Genomic DNA, 18,531 nt, shown 5'->3' with positions numbered 1-18,531 from the left:
AACTAAATCCACAGAGTTTATTTGTATTCTAAATTCGTCTATTGCAAAGACTGCTTTTTTTTATGAGCACGAAGAACTAGAAAGCATAAATATTTATTCCTTAAATGTTATGATTGCCTTAAATCATTCCAGCTTATTTGGTGAGCGTAAGATAAAATTAAACTAAGCCGTTGAACTTGATCTGCAGTATGAAAAAATATACATGTATATATATGCTTGAGTCAAATATGGATGGGAGCTTTGAGCTAATTGCTTCTATCATGTTGAAAGATGCACTGATAATTTTATTTTTGCTCGATGTGATAATAAATCACCATAAAGAGGCAGTTCAAATTGTGTAACGCAAAATCACGTTTCAACATGCAACATATGTTTTGATGGGGGAAAAAAAAAAAGAGCCGAGCTCATCTACAGCGATACGCGGGAGATAATTAAGCACGTTACGAAGTTACTCCAATTTTACGTGTAGATAATCGTGTTTGTGGCCTGACACTGATTTGCGTGCCTGAAGCTACGCTTACCTCTGCCGGGTGTCCCTGTAAGCCTCCGAACTGGTGGGAACCTTCCTGCGCCTGAGCCTGCTCCCTCTGTACCTCCTCCAGGCCAGGCCAGCGACGTGCCAGGCCCCCGTGCGTGTGCCCTGCAGCGTGTGTGGGGCCGGTGTGCGCTGCTCTCCCCTGCCGCCTGCAGCACCCGCCGCGACGTGGGCCTCCAAACCATAAATACGAATCTTACAAACAGCAGGTTGTAAAGAGGAAGATGCTCGTATGCGCAGAGCTCACCAAAACCGGGAGAGACTGGACCATGAAATGCCGTTTAGATCTGTCTCCAGTGATTCTGGAAGTGGTAGGATCAAAGTGTCCTCTTGTGGTCCTTACGTTAATTCGAACAGCAAAAGCACACCAAATAACCCTTGCTCTGTAACGCACCACTGGTGGAATCAGTCATGTAGTGCTGTACATCTAAGCTGCGCTTGGGGGTTCGAGCTCAAGGAATGGTCTCCAAGTACGTGGAAGGCAGAATTTCAGTCTGTTGGTGTGCGCGTCCCATCGGGCACCCTCATCACACAGGAGGGGTCTCCCATTGCGTGGATCTCTCCGTACAATTAGAGGCACCTTAGAGCTAAAGGTTGGAATGAGAATTGATGGTTTCTGTGCGTTTCCGGAGAGCTCATCGAAGTTAATGGGTTTGCCAGGGGCTCTGACAGAAGAGCATGAAGAAAAACCATCACTGCCTGAGGTCCGAATGTCAGCTCCAGGTGGAGAATGTTTGCTGTCTCGTTAGAGATGGCCGAGTTAAAGTAGTGTAGATAGCACAACAAACATCCCACCGTCCTGTTCCTCTCCTGTGAGTACTTTATTTGTCATTCTTCCTTCAAAGTAAGTGTGGATTAAATTTATTGTAGCACAGGTTAGTTTGTTTCTCGCACTAGTGATCGTGTCTTGCGGGAATTTCTCCTATACGGATTTAATGGCTAAAGATAGAGAGAAATAATAGAACGCTTCCTTTTCTGGAGCCTTTCCTCCAGCTGCGTGCAGTTAACCTGGCCAGGCTCCCGGGTAGCCCGTGTTGCCCTGCACTCTGTCCTGCAGGACAATGCAGTGGATTGCTTGCTTCCATAGCAATGCTGGACTGCTTGCTTCCAGCAAGCAAGACGTACAGCTGGGTAAAAGCGGCTGTTTGAACGTGGTTTGCACCAACGAGAAACCCTTTAAAATAGCGGTTCTAGCAGAACTTCCCCAGCGTTCAGCAAAGACCCCTTTACGCTACCGCAAAGGCTGGGTGAAGGCAGCGTGGGTGGCAGGTCCGTGGGCAGCAGCGTGCTGTGTCTGCGATCTGCGTGTCAAAACCAGGAGGAACTATCCTTCTGCATCGGCACTAGACGAGGTGACACCCACGACCGTAGTTCTGAGAAAGAAAAAGGACATCAGAGTAACCATTGTGATAATATAACGTGCTAAGGCATTTTAGTCGTGCTCGAGGAAGCGATCAGTGTTCCCCGCGTTACTGAGAGCTGTGCTTAATAAGCTGCCTTGACACCTGGGAACCGAGGAACAAATCAGTGGAAACATTTACAGTGGACACCGGGTTGAACACTACACGTTCTGCAGCTTGAGATGTGCTTGGGAGATAAGATTTTATTCTCAGTCCATCTCAAACTAGGGATGTGTCCCGACTGCCAGCTCAGTCTTGAAATGGCAGCTTGTAAACAGGGTATGGGGACTACGGATGGGAAGTGAGATGGTGTGATCTCCTTCAGTTTCTGAAAAAACGTGTAGTGTCCAAACATACGGTTAATAGGAAAACAGTGCTTAAGGTTTGACCTCGAATTTGGCAATAGCCACAAATTCTCAAGGGCTAAGTGTCCTAGTTTAATTACCATGATTTTAGCAGCAGATCTGGATCGCTACGTTATCATGAATAACGCATGTGGGCAATGCAGTGGTTTTCTGTTTTGTGGATTGTCTGTGAGCAGGCTGTGATTCACGTGGATAAAGCTGCTGTTGTGTATTATTGGCAAAATATTTCCCATGAGTAGAATGGGACACAAATGGTTTGCGATGAGTAATGAGTAGAAATCGGAGGTGTTATTTAGTCTTAAATAAGAAAACTGATCGTGCTGTACGTCTGTTCTGAACACACTAACGTGTTCTTGGAAATTCTTGTTTTGAGGAACGCATTCATATTAATTTAAAATATCCACCTGTACTTATTCGCCAAAAATCAATGGGCCTCGTGTTCAGACTACACCAGTAATTCGAATAAACTCAGCCCCTATTGTTTTAACCATCCAAGTGAGTGTAGAGAGAAATGTTTCACAGGAGGTTGAACAAGCATTATGTGAAATACGGCTGAAAGAAGAGATTTTTCTGAAGGCATTTTTGTCTACTGGAAAGAAAAAATGATTTCATTATGGTTTGAATGCAGGTTCTGCCTCCAGAGTGGATGCTCGTGTGAGTCCTTTGATGCCAACGCAAGTCGCCAGGGTAACTGCTGTGTCTGCACCAGCTGTGACGTTCATGACAACCAACTTGATGGATCAGGCATTAACAGGTGTGTTTATATTTCGGTGGACTGATTATATTACTGGAGCATATGTTGCGGATCTGTGTACTTCCAACCAAACTATGTTTTCCGTACTGCACAGTAATGGGGGACCCTTAAAAAATCAGCTCAAATTTTATGGCATTTGCTTTAGCTAATTACAAGTATTTTCAGAGTGTTTCAGATCCCGTTTGCTTGGTCTGGCAACTGGCAGTAGCTTTGCATTTGATGACACAAAAGGCAAGTTTGTGAAATGTCCTTGGGCTTTTCATTTCCCATGCCAATGGTATTCACAAGCATTGCAGCGATACCGTGGTTATCTTTTGGGTAGTTGCTCCATGAAGCCTCGTTGGCTGCAGTCTCAGAGGATGCTTTGTGCTGTGCTGTGTGATAAAACAGTTTTATTCATATTCATGTAAATGTGTGTGTTGTTGTGAAAGGGAGACAGAGCTTTCTCCCAAAAGCTGGAAGAAGTCTCGTGGCGTTGTTCAGATTCACATGTACACCTTGCAGATCGTGACCAAAACGAGATCAGATTTTGATGAAAAATTGAGAACATCTTTCCTACTAACAAGAAGTCCTTACAATCCTGTCGTTGTTGTGAAGACAGGAGCTCTGGTGGTGGAGGTGAAATACTACGTTTGGAGTGAAGATGTGCTGTCCTCTGCCCACTGCGGGTGGCCGCAGCCCTCCGTGCCTGGGCGTATCTCGGGGCGGTGAGCACGCTGCAAGCTGTGTTTCGTGGCAAATGCTGGGCTTTGTCAAGAACTGCTAGATACCAGTTCTGGTGTAATTCTTCTCGTCCGTCACACCTAGGCAACGTTAACAAGTTGTGGAGGGGTTGAAAAGCCGCGTGTTAGAAGTGGCTGTACTTGTAACTGCGTGCAGGGTTTTGTATAAAAGCCATCGCTCGTCCCGCTAAGCCCTTTGCCTTGTGGGTGCATCACGCTCACGGGCTCTATCCACAGCTAAGATAAAAGTTACAGGGTCACCTGTGCTAGGCAAATCCCTAACTGGAGCTGTAGGCTCTCTTTGAAGCAGGTCTGTCCGCCGTTATACCTGTCTCGCATTAGACCTTCTAATTGAGTTTATTTTACTGAGCATTCCACTTTTGGTTGGGAATTTTTGAAAACTGCATGACAGATATAAGACTGAAAGCAAGTTCATACACCCTTCCTGTGATATACTTTGATTTAAAGTTTCTTGTCTGGCTTAGTTGGCTTTTGCTAAGCGCCTACTTCTTTTACCCTCAGTGCAGTTACTCCGTTTAAGACCCGTGTGTTCCTCTGCAGGTCACTGTGGATGCTATTGACTTGCTTTCTTGGCAGGAGCAAGAGAGACGGAGGAAATGCTAAAACTGGTTAAAGAATGCATGGGCAGAAAGACAAAGTTCTGTGTAAGAGTCCTGCTGCTCTGCAGTTTGTTGCTTGTGGAAAACTGCAGTCGTCATCTGCAATGTATTTCATGTCAAAGGAATTTCATAATCGTCTTGTTGTCAGACTGGCGAACACAAACCCTCCCGATTCCACCCATTGTGCTGAACGAGGATTAAACTGTATAAAGCCTTCGATGTCTAGATGGCTTTTGATGGCTAGGCCTGTGTGACGTTTGGTCAATAGGCTGTGTAAATCAAAGGGCCATAGTGTTGAAAGGTCGTCGTTTTGGAAGAGCAATCGTTACGTTTCTACATGTATACAAGTGATGTAAATAAGATGAACACTCTATTTTTGTTTCTGGCTTTACCTTGAAAATAGAAAACACATTCGTCTTCCTCCGTTTGTCATCTTTGAGTTGCTGCTGACTGCATTTAAAAGAAAAATGGCAATTTCACTCAAGTTTAGTATGGATTTTTCTTTAGTGTTTTTCGGGAGATCACACTTTTCTATAGGTTTCTACAAGCTATCATTATTTCCATTGGAAGGGCAATCAAAGAAAGAATCATAATTAGGGGCAAATAACAGTCATAAAGGTGTTTTCACACATCAGTCTCAAAGCGCTACAGAAAAGGAAGCGTGCACTTCAGAAAGCTGTTACGAAACAGCGAGAATTGGACAAACCCCCGGGAGCTGCCCCGCTCACGGAGCTGGCCGGGGAGACGGGGTCTGGCCGCTGGCGGGGAGAGGGCACGTGTGGGGAGGGGCAGCAGCCTGCCGGGCTGGGAGGTCGCTCTGCCTGTGCATCTGCACGGCTGCCTGTGCATCTGCACGTCTCTCCAGAAATAGCCAGGAGTGTACAGCACCGGCAGCACACCGCGGTTGGAACCTGGAAAGTGAGGAGAGCGTGCCGATACTCAGCGCTCCTCTGGGGGGCGAGCAGCAGAGCAGGACCTGACTGCTGAGACCCTCGGGGACATTCGTGGCAAACTCAGGTGTGCCAGGGCGATGTGACCCGGCAGCACGGGCGAGAGGTGGTTTAGGAAGGCCCCAGCCCCCAGCTGGTAATGCTGAGCCGAGATGCGGCGCCTGGCCCGGCGCTTCTGCCCGCTCCAAGGGGGGAGTGAGACCACCTCCGCTCGCTCATCTCGGTCTGCTTTGCTCCTGGTGGGTGTGTAAATGCCCTAAGGTGGGTGTGTAAACCCCAGTGCTGCCAAGGGGCAGCAGTGCCCGGCCATGGTGTGGGGAGGATGGGGACAGGGACAGGGACAGGCCAGTGGGTTCACAGCAGTTCTGCAGGCGAGGGGAGCGTGAATGGGGTTGGTGGGTTCAGGAGATACCAAGCCCTGCCTGAAGTAGTACTGCATTTCAGGTCGTTGCTGCACAGATTTGAAGCTATGAAGCTTTAAGAAAGTGTGAATTCAATTTCTCTGTCTCAGGAGCACTGAAAACTAGGGCTGGTAGCTTCCAGGAGAGGACGGGGGCAGACAAGTGGAGTGCCGACTCTCCGAGCCGTGCATCTTCCAGCTGGGACGGGGAGCACTTTATCTCCGGGCGGCAGCCCCTACCCCATGTCTTGCTGCCAGTGCCGTGGTGCAGCAGTCAGCCAACACGTGTCTTTTACAGGACATTGCAGCCAGGCTTTCGTTTTGCAGTACGGATGAGCCTTTCTTTGGCTTTGTTTCTTAAGGGAAAGCTGTGTGTTCAGTGAGACCTGGCAGAGTTGTGTTTTGCTTATGATAGCATGCAAAAAACCTTCCTTCCTGAAGACAAAATTAATCTATTTTTTTTGTATTTCTGGAGCACAAGTAGTAAACTTTGCAGAGGTCTTGGCTTCTAGTAAGCATTTATTTTTGTGTTGGAAGTTGGAAATATCCAACGACGGGTACAAATGATTTTTTTTCCCCTTACAGTCAAGGGAAAAACACCTCGTACACGATGCTCCTTACAAGAGGAGTGGAGCTGTTCACTGCCACCCGCACAAAGCTCCGCGTAACCTCACGGATCTTCAGTGCTCAGACCATCGAGTGCTTCAGATCAGGGCCAAGATCTTGAACTCGATTTAAGTTTAATAGGAATTGCACGTAAAGAGCAGAGGAAGGAGCGGCGCCAGGAACTGGCAGAGATGTTTGACTGACTGCAGCTTGCCTGGACAGCCTTGCAGGGGTGCAAAGAGCTGGGAGAGGGGCTGAGAAACAGCACAGAGGCTGCAGCCGAGAGAAGAAGGTAAACCCAGGCAGGCTAAGACTGCAGACAAGCATAAATTCAGTGGTTCTGGGTTGGGTAAGGGCTGCCTGGTGCTGAGGGAAGGCCGAGGCACGAGCCCCGGCCTGTGCCCGGTCCTGGTGGAGCTGGCTTTGCTCCGCAGGGAGTGAATCTCAGCTGCTGCGGGACGCGGGCTGCTGTGCACCCTGCGCCCTGTCTGGGGAAAGATCTGTCAGAGAGTGTTGGCTGCTTGTCTTCAACCTCCGCACCAGGCACAGAGCCCGTGCTGTGGTACAGCAGGCGAAGAATTTATCCTCGTTTTGCTACCGTTTTTGTTACAAGCCTTCAGGAAAATAAGGGAGTGAGTGGGAAGAGGTTGCTGTGGAGGGAAAAAGCTGCTCAAGCAGAGGTGTTCTAAGGTGGGAAACACAGCGCTTGGCAAATATCAGAGAAAAGGGTCAAAGCAGAATATAGACACCAATCAAGGGGTGAAATAAGCCGTGCAGGAAGGAGCAGGAACAGATGATGCCAGGAGGTGCCCGCTGCTCTGAGCGGTGCTGGTGGGTGGAAGCCGGACCCAGACGTACGGGAGCAGGGCACGGACTGGGTGACGGAGCCAGCAATGAAACCAGCCCGTGTCTGGGCAGCGAGCAACAGGGGAGGAACTGGGCGTCCGCCCGATGTGGGTTTTAGGCTAATCTCAAAAAACGAAAGAAAAAAAAAGCTGTGGGGAGAGACAGGACTGACATACAGCAATATTGGTGGGATAGCAAAAAGCAGAGTGCTTAGATGTGTGCACTTGAAATAAATCCATTGCTCTGCAACATTTAGTGTCAAATTTTTAAACCTACATTTGAAAGTAACAGAAGTCTGGCCTCTAAAAACCTTTGCAAAACAGTTTTAAACTCTGTTGTCCAAAGCTTCTCGTGGAGTAAATCAGTCCTCTTCCTCATCCTCTCTAATTCTGCATTTGACAACGTTTATAATCATACGCCTACATCCTCTGTAATATATGTAAGATAATTTTGCTACTTCACCTCTGCTTTTCATACTGTGAATTATTCATGTCTCTCTACCTGCTGTGGAGGCTCAGAGAAATCTCTTTAATCAGGTATCCTTAGCCTCCAGCGCATCCTTCAGCAGTGCTGCAGCGGCTCCGGGAACGCGCTGCTGGTAATTATGCTGCTAAGTTTAGGGGCAAAAAATGCTGTGTGATTCTGCTGGAGATACGTCATGGTGCCTTAATTGTCTGCCTGCAGTATATTTTATGCACTTAAGTTAAAGAGGGGAAGAAAAAAGGTTTGATTAACGAGAAAAGAGTAAACCTGAGGAAAGACGTGCACCAGTGGCCAATAGAGGTCAATGACGTACCTTGCCCACTGTTCTTTCTGGCATGTGCCGGGAAGAAGAGATCCGTAATGATCTAACGAGTCCTAGAAGAAGTCTTCAGTGATCTGGGAAGCCCTGCCCGTGGTCTGTTTCATGTTCTCCTGCACAAGCAGAGCGGTCGGTCAGTCCGACCTGGCCTCCCTGTGCCTCGCCTCTGGCCTCACCCATTCCGGCTCTGCTGCGTCTCTTGTCTCACGCTCGGGTTCCCTCGTTCACACAGCCCCACCTGAACCCAGGGAGTTCAGCCAGTTCAGGATTTTTAAGCTAGATGGAGGAAACACAGGCTTGAAACTTTGGTGTCTTGGGAAAATCCATCTCAGTGATCACTGTGGATATAAAAATAATTGACCCCTGACCTGCCCAGCGACTTTCAGCAGTTTAGCCCAATTCTTTCGTTTTTTATTTCCATTTTATTGCATATGTACTGACTGTCCAACATTTTGTGGAAGCCTGTGTCACGTGTGAATGCTTAGTGAGCTGTGTGCTGCAGAAGCTCACGTAGGTGTGCAGCGCCGGCGATACGCTATTTCTAGCAGAAGATGCAGCACCCAAGTCCCTCTGTGAGGCTTCAATCCCTGCTCAGATGATGTGAGAGAGCTTTTCAAGGGAGAAAAACTGAGAAGTTGCTTCGGGCGTTGCCAGCACATAGAGTCTCCAAGCGGAACTGCGTATGGTTCAAACAGGAGTGAGCGCAGCTGTGTGCGAGTCTCCAGGCTTGGTCAGCGCGGCTGCCTTTGTGCTTCGTACTTCAACACAACCTTCAGCTGCTGAAGAGCAGGGTAAGAGCAGCAGTGGCAACAGCGGTTGTGCCGTACATCATACCTTCCTTTGCATCAAACCGGAACTACCTGAGCTGTGGGAGTGTTTGAGGTTCTCTCTCCTGTTTCACTCTTCGGTGTCAGGAGTGCAAAACTTCCCCTGAATTTCACATGTGCAACAGTTTGTTTAAATCTACCAGTTGACATTTATCTATTTTTATTAATGCATGTAATGATCAGTTAAAAAATGAAGCCAGCGAGGTAAACGTGTTCCTCATGCATGCATACGTATGCATGTGGATGGATGAGAGTTCTCGGCTACTTCTTAAATCAGCATGGTGATGAAGACTACCAAAGAATCAAACTAGCTTTTTTTTTTCTTCTTCTAGGATTAGAGAAATAGGTAAGAAGAGAAAGAAGTAGAGCTGGAAGTGGAGTTGGTATGATTGCCCTACTAAAACAAAATTAAACCCAAGATCTGTTAAGCATTGTCCAAGTGTGTTGCTCCATGTTCAGCTGCTCCTTCTTTGCGTGACAGAATCAGGGGTTTGCCTTGTCTGAGCAGCAATTTGTGTATGACTGTTTCACCAGGAGGTAATTAGCCTTCCAGAGCTCTTTCTTCTGGGATTACATCTTGGCAAGAGCAGAAGAATCATGAGCTGGATGCGCTGAGGCACAGCACTGTTCAGCAGTGCTACCTTCCAGCGTGCTGGGAGCCCAGAGCCTGCAAACAGCCTCCGAACCGGGGCTGTTCCACCTCCTTCCACGCCGCTGCACAGTCACTGACTTGTAAAGGAGCTACAAAGGGAGATGTCTCAAGGTTCCTTTCGTCCTCCACAAGCACGTTTCCAGAAGGCATGCTAATGCTATTTTGATTTAAAACCTTTGTTGGAGACGTGGATGTCTGTAAGTGACACGTGCTCTGCTTTCACACCGGGGCGTGCCGAGAGCTGTGCTCCCAGCGCCAAGCGGCAGCAGAAACCAAGAACATCCCTGGGGTAGCAGCAGTGCCAGAATCAGAGATGGAAAACTATGGGGTAAGGTAGTGAAGTACCTTTGTGAAGGTGAAGAAACTGCACGTCTTTCCTCAGCCATGTTGTAGAGTGTGAGAATGTATTAGCAGAGTGAAATTTCAGCCAGGCTCTGTAATTGCGCCTCCAAACTTCACAATGTGGTGAGTGAGAGAAACATCCTTGGTTCTCAAGTGTCCTTTTTGCTATGTTTTTTTCCTCGCACAGCTCTTCTGCGGAGAGTTTCATCATGGCTTATGCCACCACTTACCGATGTGAACAAGAGTGCATTACCTTTGTAGTTTTTTTTTTTTTTTTTTTTTTTTTTTTAAACTTAGTAGTTTACATCAGATTGAGGAATGAAATGTGCCTTCATATTTGTCAGCAGGACCCTGGTTTTAATCTTGGCTGAAGATGAGTGCCCTGGGGTCAATTTCTTCCTACTTGTGCTGGTGTCCCTGGTATGAAAATACCAAGCCATATGTGTGGCATCGCTGTGCTTGTCATCACTGAGAAATTCCCTGCAGGATCCAGAGAGGTCCTCTGCTGTCTCCAGCCTTTGCGGCTCTCTGGCTGTCTGCTCTGACCCTTTTGGAAGTTCAGGAGGAGAAAGCATGGGTGTGACCACCTGCAGGCAAAATGAAGTTGGAAGTAATTTGACTGCGTTCAAAGCTGAACTTCTCCAGTAATGCTGTGATTCCCTGCTAGCAGATGTCCAATGAAGAGAGATAGATTTAGAGATCCTTTTGATATATATTAGCTGCTCCCTTCTCCTTGCTCCTTTAATGTGGAAATTAATTGATATGATTTGTAAATCTTCTTCTTCATTACCCATAAAAATTGAGTAAGTTGTCCTCTGAGAAAAATGACTTATACTTAAATTTTTATTATTTTGATATATTCAGTGGAGAAAGAGAATCAAACACTTTGTGGGCTCCAGCTTTTTCCTTGATGTAGTTCCTGTTGCAGGTATGTCTATTCTGCTAAGTAATTTTCAAATTATTCAAATGCTATTTCACACGTGAATCGACTCCGTAATACGCACTCCTGGAGCGGCAGCACTTGCCAATAGTTCCTTCAAGCTCCTCTACCCAAGTTTTAGTCCATCTTGCAGACAAAAAGTGTTCTGCAGCTGCTGGGGACGAGAAGAGTCCATCGCGGTGCTCAGCGCGGGCCGTGCTGCCCTGTCTCTGCAGCGCGGCGTGCTCTGAGCCCTCGAGCAGTGTGTTCAGGGTGCAGGCAGGTGTGCAGTGCTGCACCGGGGTGCTGGTGGCATACCCGACACAGGCACGGTTGGTAGGAGACGTAGTAGCAGCTTCGGAGGGGTTCGAGCCTCCTCAGGTAATTCTGCTGCGGTGCTGGAACTCGTCAGGGATGTATGCACAGTGGTGCTGGGTGTTGGGGTATTGCTGTTGGGGTTTTTATCTTGAGTGAATCAAAACATTGTCACCATTTGTTGTTTAATGTTACCTAAAATGTTGTAGGATTTAAGGCAGAAATCTAAATATTATGGTGTGGGGCCCCAGTCATGGTTCTGGGGGTTTTTATCCTCGGAGCGATGCGCAGGGCCGCACGACATGGCCACCTGCATCCCCGGCCGTGCGTGCTGCCCGCTGGAGCCGCTACTGTCACCGCTCGGTTTCGCCTTTGTGGAAAAAAACACTTTTTTCTGATTGTTTGGTCTGTCTGATACCTGCTGCCTTTTTGCCTTTCCTTGCTGTTCATTACGGCCTGTTATCGAGACACAGACTTTCTGTAGCCCGTGGAAACACTCCGAGTGTTTAGCACTTCACTTGGAGCCAACTGCTGTGTAAAAGGGGTGGGGGGTGGGAGCTTGTTCTTACAACTGCTTCCAATTAAAAAGCAATTAAAAGCTCAGCCATGGCTGCTGCAGAAGGCAAGGCAGAGCACAGCCGCGGCCTGCAGGCCCTGCCTGGGCCCAGCACCCTGCTGCCGCCGGAGGGCCGGGGCTTGCAGGCAGAGGGGCATGGGCGATGCCCTGGGGACGTGGTGTCCCCATTTCCCTGCCCGCTGCCTCCTCTCCTCCTCCCACACCGCTTCATTTCCCTTCTCTTGAGCACGGCCGAGCTTTTTTTGTGCAGCTTGACCACACAAACGCTCCCCTCAGGCAGCATCAGCAGCGCAAGTGCGGTTAGTGTATAGGAAGTGCAACTGGTCTGGTAAAGAGTCTAATTATGAGCCTTGTTTAAGGAATCCTTCGAGCCTCTTGGATTTATTACTTCGCCTCTGTTCGCTCACCTCACGCGCTGCCTTTGCTGCCATCAGTCTCCTCGCTCCGTCTGGCAATGAGGTGATAATTCAGCAAACTAAGGGGAAAATCCACTTCCAAAGCTTCTGAAGAATGCTGCTAGGGCCTTGAAGGCAGCTGCTCGGTGCCATCCGACACATTCATGTTCCTAGAAAAAAAAAATAAAAAGCTCAGTGCAGTCAGAGCCTCTCTCAAAGGTATACGGATGAGTCCTGTTAGAATGAGCCGTGATATTTAGGAAGGTGACGAAGGCCAGCGCCTGCTGGCAGAGAGCAGCCCTGGCACCGTGCGGGGGGCGCAGCCCCGTGTGTGGCCGGCAGTGTATGGGCTGCACCTAACTGAAATAACGCTTTCTCCTCGCAGATAATGGGAAGGAATCCAGCCGGCCCTCCTGCCCACCCACCTTGATTTTGCACGCCGACAGGAAAAGCGCGCCCGTGGAGAGGGATGGCGATAAGGTCTGCTATGGATTTCCTTCTTCCTTTAAAAACCTTTTTAAGATATCGAACTGCACAAATCAGAGTCACTATAAAGGACTGCTCTGTGACCTGGAGCTTTGCTGTCGATAGAGGATTGTTTCCTACAGTCGATTTTAAAGAGCTATCTGTTTAATTTGTCTTAGTGCTCTGTGGAGCTCTGTCAGTGCAGCTTCAGGGTGTCGGCCCCAAAGCTCTCGGCTGCAATGTTGGGGCTCAGGAAGCAGCAACGGGGAAGGTGCCCAGAGCTGCCCCGCAGCGGGCACTTCACCCACGCTTCTCCTCTGTGCACACCTGCTTTTGGTATCAGGAGCTCTGTCCTGAGGAGGAGATGTGGAATGAGTTCAAATATTTTTTGAAATTTTTTATGTTCCTATCGCACTGTTCTCTGTAGGCTCTGTGCAAGCAAAACTTCTCTGCCTACCAGGCTCTGCAGGTGTTGCCCACATTTGCATCTGTATTGGTACTGGGACACATCCTTGGTGCTTCAAGTAGCAAAATGCTTTCAAAATAAATACCTCTGTATGTATGCTTTATTATATTTGCATTAAGTACATGCTTCTCACGTCTTGATACTGCACCGAGCTAGATCGCTGCCTTCCTCCCACACCTCCTCCTCACGGTTTGTTTCTGTAAGCCATTGAAATGCTCACTGCCCGTACATGTCAGCTGTGCCACACCGCCTCCCTTGGTTGCTGCGCCATCTGCACAGGCCAGCCGTAGGCAGAGGGGCCTGTCCCTGTCGCAAGGAGGTTGATGGGGACAGGAGTGGGGCTGGGTCCCCACAACGGGACCCCCCCCCCCATGGGGTTTCAGCACTTGTCACAGTTACGTCTTTGCATAATACCAGAAAAAACACACACGAGCAAGCAGTAAGTGATGGCCATGATGTGACATGGCCAGGACATGACCTCTGCGGGGTGCTGTGTGCTCCCTGGTTCTCGCTCCTGCTCAGATAGCTCCCTCGAGGTGCCTGCTTGCCCACCAGTGCCACTCGCAGCCCTGGCCCTTGCCATTACCCCACTGCTCCATGAGTTGCTGCTCTGCCCAGGTGCTGGGAGCGCTCCTCCTCCAGCCTGCCCCCCTCGTTAGCCATCATTTCTGACGAGGCAGCTCTCCTCGTGGTTGCAATACACAGAATTATACCCGCTGTCCCAAGCGAGCTATTGGCATGGACAAAAGAGTGCCTGCTGGTTTTTCTTTTGTATTGCTGAAAGTGGGGCACCACTTTGATTATTTCCAGTTTATCTGGACTATTCTCAAGGCAGTTGGTTGTTCGTAAAGCTGTTAGTGGAATAAAGGCAATTTGTGTAACCCACTTCACGTTAAAGGGAGTGATTTGTATGACAGTAACAGTCTTATGTATCGGTTTTACTTGTTGACTAATCTCTATCTTTCTTTCAAGGATCATTCTTTTAAACTAGTAAATGAGGATGACAGTTCTTCAAATGGCAACAAGCCCGTGGCATCCACTCCAGTGCCAGGATCACCATGGTAAGCAAATGCAATTAGAGCTAATAAAAGTCATTCATCAGTGCTGTTTCTCTTGCCAAACATGCATTAGTTGTCTTTGCGTGGGGAAAATACACTATCCTGGATGTTAAGTAGCAGCACTGCATTCCTTTTCAAGCTTCCAGCGTAGCTTTTCCTCATTAATCATGTACTTAACGAAAATGAGAAGACATAGCTGCAAACATGGTGTGGGCCACCTCCCTGGGATTTGTGAGGTAAGTGGAGTGTGCTGCCGCTAGGAACCTCAGCTCAGCCAGAAATCACTTCTGGCAGAAAGCAGCTGGTGGTTTTTCTTTCTGATTTTGTGGGTGCTTCATTGCTTGTGTTCTGTGCAGCAGTGCTGTGTTCAGCATTGTTCTTTAGGGGCCTGGTCTTACCAGGTCTCTCATGTGTTGAGGACCCAGTTTGTACAGTTCTTGGATAGATCAAAGACGAAATACAAGACCCATGAGAAATGTTCTTGCTCTTTAGGGCCAGACCCTCTTCATCTCCCAGTTATTTCATTGGCAGTGGTAGTTTCTTAGTCTTGCAAGATTGGCATCGATTTCATGTTACATCTGAAAATCTCTGAAAGGTTGTGTCTCATGCCCTAGGTTTCCTGACCACGTTCCCGTTCAGTTAACTGCATCCTGGGTAACTGAAGCTCTTGTGGGTTTTAAATAGATACAAATCACATTTCGCTTTCTGTCCTGAATGGTTGATAAGAAAGATTTTTCACGTCCTTTACCTATATGCCATGAAATAATAAGTTTATACTGAGTGGCTGATGTCTGTGGGATCTTTGGCTAAAGCAAATATCAGCCAATATTTGTTGTTATTATTCTGTGCCATTTTGCAGACCAACCAATGTTGTAAACACAGTCTTATGTCGTATTTAATCTTGACATCGTAAATGTGATTTATATTAATCATTTCTGTTCTTGACAGCTGCTGCTGTAGGAAGTAGTACAATGGAGCTGTTTGAGTCCAGGAGTGTCATGAACAGGCTCACTGGTTCCATCAGTCAGTTCTTACGGAAAAGAGGCAGAGCCAGGTCACGGCACTGCATCTTCTGTAGCAGTGGCTGCTCAGTGGTGTGTGGGCACCACTCGCAGATCTAAACTTGTGATACTGGAGTCTCTAATGAGAAACCTTACATTTCTGAGTTTCCAGAGAGCTATTTAGTGACCCAGTGAGCGCTCAGGTGTGAGACCAGACATCAAAATCTCATCCTTGGGACCAGAGGGGAAGGGCAATGTCCTAATGCTGAGAGTTGTCCCGTGTTCTGAGGTGACAAAGTCTCATCTGCTCAGTGACTCATGATGGAACATGGAGCACGCCTGTAGGGTGTTCAATCAGAATTAAAAAATTACTTTTTTGTAGGTTAAAACACAAATTCAGCAAATCCTGAATTTATTCTCCACCTGTAGGTTGGCTCCATGCTTCTGCAAACTCATGGTTGATGTGACATCACCAAGCATATGCTGGGGTGTCATTCTGGGGCAGGAGCAGGAAATCTGAGTGGGGCTGGAGGTGGTACCACAAAACAAATCAAAAGGTGAGTTTTCAGTTGCTAACATGCTGTCAGCCCCTCTGAGCCTTGTAGGGCATTCAGCACTTTGTGCAACAATTCACAGAAATGACTATTTGGTCCTTCAGTCCTTACTCAGAAATGTAGGATGGGATTATTATAGATGAGTTAGCAATATTGCCACCGTAAAGACTGACCAGTTTTGCAACAGAAGAGTTTAATTTTAGAATTGAGATCAGCGTCTGTAAATGCTGGGTATTGAGTGCATTTGATAAAACAAGCAGTGAACACGTGGCAATTCTCTCATTCTCCTGCTCCCAGCTTCTAGGTCACTAGAGAGTGGTCAGATCACCGGAGGTGCAAAAGAGGGGAGAACGGAGGGGAAACAATTGCAGATTTACAGACTGTGTGAAGTGGGAATCGATATGTGAAAAAGGCGAAGGAATCCTAGCTCATGCGCTGCCATCTCATACTGCTGTTAGCAGGACTGCAAAGGTTGCTGTACATGCTTCCTTCCGTTTGAGCTGTGTACATCTGCTGTCTGCAGCAGGACTAAGGGCAAAGCTGGAGTTCAGAGCATTTGTAGAATCCGAGTGGAGGTGGGGAGGGTGAGGAGGTGATTTCAAGAGCCTGTGGCTGTGAAAAGGGAGAAATGGCATGGGCGAATGGCTAATAGGAAAAGGACGGTAGCGTCAGAAGTGGAGAAATCTCCAGTGACAGCATCATGGGTGTGGGTGTAATCAAAGAAAAGGAATCTTCTGCCCAGCTTATCACCAGTGCTTCGTCCACCCTCGTGCCTTACATGTGCACTGCCTGTGTGCGCGTCCTTTCTGTCTTCCTCTTTTCTCTCGCTTTGTTGTTTCCCTGATATCATTGGAAGTGTTGACGTGACTGTTGCCTGTTACTGAGACTCTGAGAAAATTAGTTATTGAGGAGACTAGGAGAGTTAGTTCAGCCCCAAAAGATCAGTGACCCAATCTAATGACTGCAGATCTCTAGACATCAAGGTAATGTAGAAATCAAGAAAAATGGGAGACAAAGGACCTATCAGGAGTAGCTAGATCATATTTTTAATGGCAGAAAAAAATCAAGAATGTTAACCAAACGTTTCTACATTATGAAACAAAATATGTATAATCATCTTGTTCCCTTACTCATGCTTAAACCAGTTTTCTATAGGGAAAAATGAGCACAGCAATATCTGCATCTCCAGTTTATGCTCAGTGGCTGAAACAAAATATCATGCGTTCCCTGTGGATAATCGAAACTGTTATTATACCAAGGAGGAACAGGTGGCATGTTACATGGGGAAAGGGACATTAATTTTAAATTAAACGTCAGATGATATTAGTCACAGAAAAGTAAAGAGGTGTCACAAGGGAGCCCAGAGTCTCTAACCTGAGGTGATGGCACACAAGACCTGGTGGCATTCAGTGATTAATGAACACCATCAGCATCCACGTGAGTGGGCAGAGGAGCCGTGAGCACAGCAGCATATCAGCAGAGACAAAACTTGTTTCCAAAAACACTGGTTATAATCTCTGTCAAATAATAGCTTTGTCAGTCCCATGTGCATGGGGCAGCGTTGCTGTTCCCAAACAAGATGCTAGTTTCAAGTTTACCAAGTCTCTTTCTTGCAGAGCTTATATATACGTTTATTTTGTGTATGGGCAAAGTCAGTGGTGATGTCTTACCAGTGGTACACAGAAAATTTTGGGTCATAATCTTATCATACCTTGCAGTGATGGAGTGTTTTTCATATTTGTAGTCTTTTACCCAGACCAGATTTTTTTTTTTAACCGCTTCTGATCCCTTCTTTTAATAACAGCTAAGCATTAGGGCTTCTACTAATAACATTTGTTTTTTCCAGAATTTTATGTATCAGAGACCAACGTTTTCCCATTATAAGCGTGTGTGTACGTGTTTGAGGAAGGCAGAGTGAATATGTGCTGTTTATTAGTTTTCTTTACAATTCAAAAAGTGCAGGCTTTAGATCCCTGTTCTGCTAGTTTATTTACATATAGATTCGGTGGAGTAAATCTGAGCTTTACTGACTGTGTCATGGTGGTGTGTTATTTATGTTCATATTATTTTAGCTGTTTTAAAATGAACTTTGGTGCAAAAGCTGATGTCAAGCTGAGACAGTTACTTTAACTGAACAAGTCAAAAAACTGGCTCGCACCACAGCAACTTGGTCACGTTTCCCAGACTGGATCCGGAGCCCATGGATATCACCTGGGCTCGGTGCTGTGGGCTCTGGCTGCGGCCACTTGCACGTCCCCGGTGCGAGTGCCCGTGGCCCTGCCTCAGGCTGCCGGGCGGCCTCGTGGTGCCCTGGGGCTGCTGCCACCGCCGGCACGGCCTTACCTTGCGGGCTGCTCAGAGCAGCGATCGGGGTTCCTGTGACTTGCTGCTCTCACGGTTACAGCCTTAAAATGCAAAATGTATTTTCCTGTGGCTTCTTTTGCTGTGAACAAAGCATTCACTGTGTTTTCCTCTCCTTTTCCTTTTTCCCTGCCGTGGTAGAGTATTTAACCTCCTGCTTTTTATGGGGTGTGTAGACCATTTCTGTGACCTGTAGTTGATGTGGAGGGAGTTACTCAACTCAAGGTAACTTGCATGGGATTGCAGGGCCTCGTGCAGGTTGTCAGTCTGAGATGAGTCTCACTCATGCACAGTTAACAATGACAGACAAGAATTCAACTCAGAGTTAATTTCTTGGTCATACGTATGTTTGACATTATCTAAGCATAGTTTATCACTTGAAATAGGTGTGTAGTCTGGACTGGAGATGACCGGGTCTTCTTCTTCAACCCTACAATGCAGCTATCGGTGTGGGAGAAGCCGGTGGACTTGAAGCACCGTGGCGACATAAACAGAATCATCGAGGATCCGCCGCACAAGCGCAAGCTGGAGGCCGCAGCAAGTAACTAATGCCCTGTGATTATTTGCCTCTATTTAAACTCAACTGTTGAAAGAGTCTT

At 47.4% G+C, this 18,531-nt stretch overlaps 1 protein-coding gene across 3 annotated transcripts in view; it reads left to right on the top strand.

Moving 5' to 3' along the window:
- Positions 1-18,531, top strand: part of TCERG1L (transcription elongation regulator 1 like) — an 85,279-nt gene that overhangs the window by 44,862 nt on the left and 21,886 nt on the right. For 2 of the 3 annotated variants that reach the window (XM_040563970.1, XM_040563969.1), the window contains exons 5-8: positions 2,929-3,054; positions 12,413-12,507; positions 13,931-14,019; positions 18,319-18,473. In XM_040563970.1, coding sequence (XP_040419904.1) covers positions 2,929-3,054; positions 12,413-12,507; positions 13,931-14,019; positions 18,319-18,473 — 465 coding nt within the window. The remainder of the gene's footprint in view (positions 1-2,928; positions 3,055-12,412; positions 12,508-13,930; positions 14,020-18,318; positions 18,474-18,531) is intronic. The other variant, XM_040563971.1, reaches the window with a different exon arrangement.

Source organism: Cygnus olor, chromosome 7 (genome assembly GCF_009769625.2).
Source record: "Cygnus olor isolate bCygOlo1 chromosome 7, bCygOlo1.pri.v2, whole genome shotgun sequence".
Classification (NCBI taxonomy): Eukaryota; Metazoa; Chordata; class Aves; order Anseriformes; family Anatidae; genus Cygnus; species Cygnus olor.
Note: the sequence above shows the minus strand (reverse complement) of the source record. Positions and strands in the feature narration are given on the sequence as shown.